Source organism: Monopterus albus, unplaced genomic scaffold (genome assembly GCF_001952655.1).
Source record: "Monopterus albus unplaced genomic scaffold, M_albus_1.0 scaffold117.1, whole genome shotgun sequence".
Taxonomy (NCBI): Eukaryota; Metazoa; Chordata; class Actinopteri; order Synbranchiformes; family Synbranchidae; genus Monopterus; species Monopterus albus.
Window position 1 is genome coordinate 305,650 of NW_018127997.1, and position 6,528 is coordinate 312,177.

At 40.2% G+C, this 6,528-nt stretch overlaps 1 protein-coding gene across 3 annotated transcripts in view; it reads left to right on the forward strand.

Annotated features, from left to right (window-relative positions):
- dnah9 (dynein, axonemal, heavy chain 9) overlaps positions 1 to 6,528 on the forward strand; it is a 149,130-nt gene that overhangs the window by 126,804 nt on the left and 15,798 nt on the right. For all 3 annotated transcript variants that reach the window (XM_020611726.1, XM_020611728.1, XM_020611727.1), the window contains 2 exons: positions 3,627 to 3,818; positions 3,969 to 4,160. In XM_020611726.1, the coding sequence (XP_020467382.1) occupies positions 3,627 to 3,818; positions 3,969 to 4,160 (384 nt within the window). The remainder of the gene's footprint in view (positions 1 to 3,626; positions 3,819 to 3,968; positions 4,161 to 6,528) is intronic.

A 6,528-nucleotide genomic window follows, 5' to 3' on the forward strand; every position in this document is an offset into this window, starting at 1 on the left:
TTGCAACCACTGTGGCTAGATTACTGATCCTATTTATTATATTGATCCTATTTATTTTATTTTAGTTATTTATTCTGATTTTATTCTGCCCATGTAAAGTACTTTGGTCAACTGGATGTTATAAATACATTTTATTTGATTTGATTTGACCTGAAAGATTGGACAGATTCACATTTACATTTTCATTGTTTTTATTGTCACTGTGATACAGAAAAGTGTTTTACAGCACTGCATAGCACAAAGGAAAAGACACCATTAGAAATGTAAACAGATGAAACCCCCCTGGACAGAACAGTTGGCTGTTCTCACAACATTCACCGCCTTTGACCAGCCTCAGTCATTGTAAGGCCGTGATTGACAACATGGTCCACAAGCGTGGCCCTTATTTCATCTGGAACATGCTATGTCCTCGGCCTCTTCTCCCTCCTCCTCTGTTTTGCCTCCCTCCCCTCCCACCACACCACCCTACTCCTCTTCTTCTATCTGGCAGTTGACACTGTTCATTTCCTCTTTCTTCTATTGTCAGAAACTGTAACACTGTGTGGTGCTCTGTCTATATGTGTTTGCTAATTGAAGGTTGATGAGATGCACCTCTGAGATATTTGACAGTAGTGACCTGGTTGATCACTGGTTGATCTAACACATTACCCTTCATTAGTGAAAGTCAAGATTCACCTGAGAGCAGCTCAACAATTCAGGGCACAAAAGTCTAATAGAGCTGTATAGAAATATGTCTGACAGATACTAAAGACAACTAGTTCACCCATTTTGCATGTAATGACATCTTAAATGAACGGATGTCTCAATGTTTTGGAAGGTCAGACTATTCAGAGAACCACATAATACACTTTGATCAACATGACATAAGTGACTGATAATGTAGAAAACAGACAATTAGCATGAATGTGAATTTGCAAACTGCTAAACAAACAAGAAATTGTTTATATGATATGATGTGCACAAGTGAATGGATGATGTGGACAGTGAGCAAGTAGTTTAGAGAATTTCATTTTTGATCTGAAAAATATAGGAAAGCAACTGAGAACAACTGTAAGACTCAGTGTAATTGTGTAATCTGAATCCCTTGTAGTGGCAAACCCACAGAATTATTACCCCACTCTGCAGTTCTACAGTACATTCTGTCATCATTTAGCTCCTTGTTTTGTTTTATAGCCTGAAACTTCAGTGTCTTGATTCTCATCACTCACGTCTTACCATATCCATCAGTGGTAGACAGGTGTTCTCTGTTGAAAAGGCTCTGATAAACCCACTGGACACTGGATATCTGACCACAGGCAAAGTTTGTGAGTAAAGTAGAACATTTCCCCTAAAGAGCCTGATTTTGGAGAGCTAAAACTAGCCTCACCTTGGTTAGATGTAAGTAGATGTAAGTCAGTGCCTTATTCATAGTATTCCCATTATAAAATTTGCAAAATCTTTTCATTTCTGAAAGGGATCATTCTGCATGAAAATACATTTATTTCCATTATTTCTGTGCATTCAGCTGAAAAAATATATCTTATTTCACAATGTGTACTTGACATAAGTTTGGCACTTGTTATGGTAATGGAGTAGTTTTGTAGCTTGCCATTTCTGCTTTTATTGAAGGATCTGAATTCTTTACCACTGACATTCTTGCATTCACAGCTGATGTATGTTAAGGACTGTTTATATAATGATTTTAAAGCTCCCTTGAGCTGATATTATTACTTCCTTAATGTGAGTATTTTCACTGAAGTCTTTTCAGTTCAATCAGAAACCAATGGAGAGAAAGGCACTTAGATTTTTTTGAGAATGTTCTGAAAGATTAGACTGACTGTGGTTGTTTTATCATCTAGACTTTATATTCCCTGGATGTGGAAATTGTCCAGCAACATTTCAAGTGCCCTTACTCTGCTGGGAATATTTGAGAGAAACTGATACTTCATGTCGATGCCTTCTTCTGAAGAACTCATTTTCCTTTCTGCTATAAGTAGCAGTTGAGACAACACATGCCAATTTTTTCTCCAGATTTCTCATCAAGTTGCCAATTTGCCAAACTGTAGCAGCAAGCAGATGGTGGAATAACCTTTCACTCACCCTGGAATTGCCTCTGACCCTTGGGGGACAAATGGGAATGTAGCACATGCTAGCATTAAAAGTTTGTGTGGTACCATTCTGCAGGGAGACAACAGTATTATGTGAGGATGGCAATCACAACTACTTGTGTTTATCAGAGTGGCCAGACAATGTCATGCTGCTGAGCCATTCTGCAGTCCCTATAGTTGGATTGGATCACTGTGCTGCAGTGTCCTCTCCTGGCTCTTTTTTATTTTGTGAGTTCTTCATCTTTATCTATGTCTTACCCCAGTGCTTCTCTGCCAGTGCAGCTCCCTCCGCACCATTACCTGAGTGCTTGGCTTCCTCCCAGTCTATTTTCACGATCCTTAGTTTGCTGACGTCTCACTACCTGATAAGTGCAACGTACCTGTGAGCTCTGCCTTAAACACAGCCACAGGGGGGTCCATTGGGGTAGCTATGGAGGGAATATTCCAGTCATGTATACTCAGTGAAAGCTAATCACTGTTAGGCTAACTCTCTGTAATAGCTCACCCACGTGGCTAGATCCAGTGCTAAGCCAGAGAAATTTGTTCTTTCCTCTTGACCTTTTCACTGGGAGGTCCATACATCTCCACTGCCTATTTCCATGCCCAGAAGCCTATAAGATGGAGTCTGGGTGGTCTTAACTGTAACATCTGGTACAGTGGCATATTTTCTTTCACTAATAACAGTTTTATAATACTGTGTGAAATAACTTAAGATTAGCAATTCCCTGTTTGCTGAAACAGATCGGTTCAATTATCTGTCAATTTTTTAGGTTATTTAAACTCATGCATACCCCGATGCTAATCTCAAACTGCCAGTTCACTGATATTAATGTGTTTTTCAGTGCAATGACAGGTGCATGCATTTGTGTTTGTGTCATTCTCTCTGTGATTTGACTGCCTGGTGTTTCTCTCCAGTCCACAGGTCATGAATAGGGAGGCTATGCATCTCTTTCAGCTGTGTTGAGCAGAGGAGTACCGTACAGAATATTAACTAAACCACCAAAAGTGTGTGTGGTAGTCAGTCTGCACTGTACTTGTGTGTGTGTGTGTGTGTGTGAATGTGCATCATAGTCAGCTCCCCAGGGCACTGCAGCAGGAGAAGTGAAAGAGCTGCACTCACCATGACACATGCAGGAATAAAGAGAATTTAGCCTTCCTATTTCCATAGGGGTTATTGGCATGCTTATTTAACTGTCTCTCCCCCAAGAGATTACAGTGCCATTTACGTCCAGTTTTTTTATCTGCCTGTCTGGAGTAATGAGCCCCAGAGACAGTTGGAGGCTGAAAGTGGCTGACAAGTTGTGACAATTAAAAGGGAATCTCATCGTTGGGTTTATTGCAATCGAATCATCTTATTGTCTGTCTGTTAGTGTGCTGCACTGCTGGGGACTTCACAAAATAAAACAGATCACAAGACTGCCTGCCATAACTGTTTACCTGTAAGACACCAACACAGCTCCATTAATGCGGCTGTATAGTACAGAAGGTGTTAGTGTGCATCTTTTAAACATGTCACTTTGTGTTTTTTGTTTTTTTTAGGACACACTAGAAATGTGTGCACGGGAGAATGAGTTTAAAAGCATTTTGTTTGCTTTGTGCTACTTCCATGCGGTTGTGGCAGAGAGGAGAAAGTTTGGTCCTCAGGGCTGGAACAGATCGTACCCCTTTAACACCGGAGACCTCACCATTTCTATCAATGTCCTCTACAACTACCTGGAAGCCAATCCTAAGGTACTTATGGTTTTTCTTTAATTCCTGTGTAAACGTTTACAAAGCCCACTTTTTGTAATCTTAATTGGAAATCTAAGCACATGTGACCTCAGCTAAACATCACAGGCCACCATCTAACAAAGCATTCTCCTCTCTGCCTCTAATGCCCAGGTGCCATATGATGACTTACGCTACCTGTTTGGTGAGATCATGTACGGCGGTCACATCACAGATGACTGGGATCGCCGCCTGTGTCGGACCTACCTGGAGGAGTTTATCAAGCCCGAGATGATGGAAGGAGAGCTGTACCTGGCACCTGGCTTCCCCTTGCCTGGAAACATGGACTATAACAGCTACCACCAGGTGACGCAGGCAAAGCTAGACTCATATCAGGCCATTCTCTGCCATTAGACTACATGAAACATTAAATATGGCATTCTGGCAACAAAAAGGACATTTTAGATAAGAAAAAAGCAGGCAGGCACTAAATAAAATGTAACACATAGTACAAAAACCCATGCCAAGAAAATATAAGCATCTTCACCATTTTGACAAGACATTTGCAAAGTTCTGGAACCTTGCAAACACACCTAACCACAGAAATCACAGCCAAATATAGAAAACACAACCAACATAGAAATGTGTTGCAAGAACAGAAAACAAAAACAAAAAAACATGTTGCACATACAGGAAACAATCAAATTTAAAAAACACAAAACAGTGATGAACTCAGCTAAGGCACAAGGACACACTTGTTGCTGTTGTTGTTGCAGTGGTGGCTCCTCAGAGCCCATTAGATAGAAGAGCAGCGAGACTGAGGGGACAGAATGGCAGACGGCCACATGACTCATGTAGATTCAAATAGTTCCAAACAACCAATACAGAACAGCAGGATTTATCAGCAAATTACTACTTTTAATGACTTCTACAGCCATGCTAACTAATTCTCTGTTCGGTTGTTGTACATAGCTCAGCTAATTTAGCCAGTTAGCTAGGCACCTAATTATTAAAGTGACCCAGTTTTTGAGGGACACTGTCAAAAAGGTTGTAAAATGTGTTTTGGCACATCAGTAAATCCAAGTCTATGGCGCTGCTGCTAATTTTTGGAACTATTCAACATTCCCATGATCCACCATTATTGTAAAAAGAGTCAACGGAGATCTTGTCACTCGCCTTCTTAATCCACTCTGGGTCTGCTATCAGTGGTGTTGGAAACGAAGCTAACTTTTTTTTTATAAAACATCCTGATAACATGATTCAGATATCATTCTAAATGTTCACCTATTAACTGGCAGTATTGCTGTACACTCATCTATTTGGCTGTGTTTTCTGTATTTGTAGCTCATTTATGAGCTGGGTTTCTCACTTTGCAGAGCTTTTTTTCTAGTTTCACCTGTGCTGCCAAATTGGTGAAAATGTTTACTTCATTTAGCTTGTTTTTCTCTATTTGTTTGTGTTATCGTAAACTGCGGTGTGCTGCACTCTCAGGACCACCATACCCAAGGAGCTTATCGTGTATGTGGCCTGCAAAGTAACGATTTAATACTGCTGTACTCACTGTTTTTTCTTTCTTCGTCATTCATCTCCATGTGCAGTCTGTAGTATACAGTTCAATGCTACATGAATAAGAATAAAACTCTTTGCGTATGTGTTCCTGGGACATACTGTAACAGATTGTAGTTTGAGTTATATACAGTAAATATTTCTCAGAGGTGGAGCTGCTCTGTGGGTGGAAAGAGTTTGCCAGTAAGTCTGACTGGCAAACTTGAATGTTAGCAAACTGAGATTATGAAGTCATTGAAGTTGAACGGCATGGAAGTCACAATAAATGGGACAAGATGAGTCATGGAACACAACCTATTTATATGCAGTACATGCTCAACAAAATGGTGCAAAGATTTCATTTTGTGATAGCAGCTATGTATGTCTATTCAGTGAGTCCATTTAAAGTGGGGGGTGCCTACTGTATACCTCAGGATGCACAACAAACATCACCTTAGTGTACATAATACTTACTCACAATCCACTTACTACCTTTTTCTGGAGCTTTGAACCATAAGCCATGGTTTTCAGAGTCACTGAGAACTGAGCCACCTTTATTCATTGATGAAGACTATGAGATGGTTAAGATTAAAAAAGGTTATCTGTAATAGTTTCTGAAGCTGGATACGCAGCACACCCACTCACCACCCCAATCCCCACACCATAAAACCAGGTTTACACTCCAGCCGAAGTGCTTGTTGAAAGGTCAGGTAGCTTCAGAAAACCCCTCCTCCCTGACTTTTCTGATACAGTAGGTATCAGAATTTTGTGGCACTTTTGATGTGTACAACAGAGCACAACTCTATGAATGTCTTCAGTTACAGTGCCTTGCGAAAGTATTCGGCCCCCTTGAACTTTGCGACCTTTTGCCACATTTCAGGCTTCAAACATAAACATATAAAACTGTAATTTTTTGTGAAGAATCAACAACAAGTGGGACACAATCATGAAGTGGAACGAAATTTATTGGATATTTCAAACTTTTTTAACAAATAAAAAACTGAAAAATTGGGCGTGCAAAATTATTCAGCCCCTTTACTTTCAGTGCAGCAAACGCTCTCCAGAAGTTCAGTGAGGATCTCTGAATGATCCAATGTTGACCTAAATGACAAAGGATGATAAATAGAATCCACCTGTGTGTAATCAAGTCTCCATATAAATGCACCTGCACTGTGATAGTCTCAGAGGT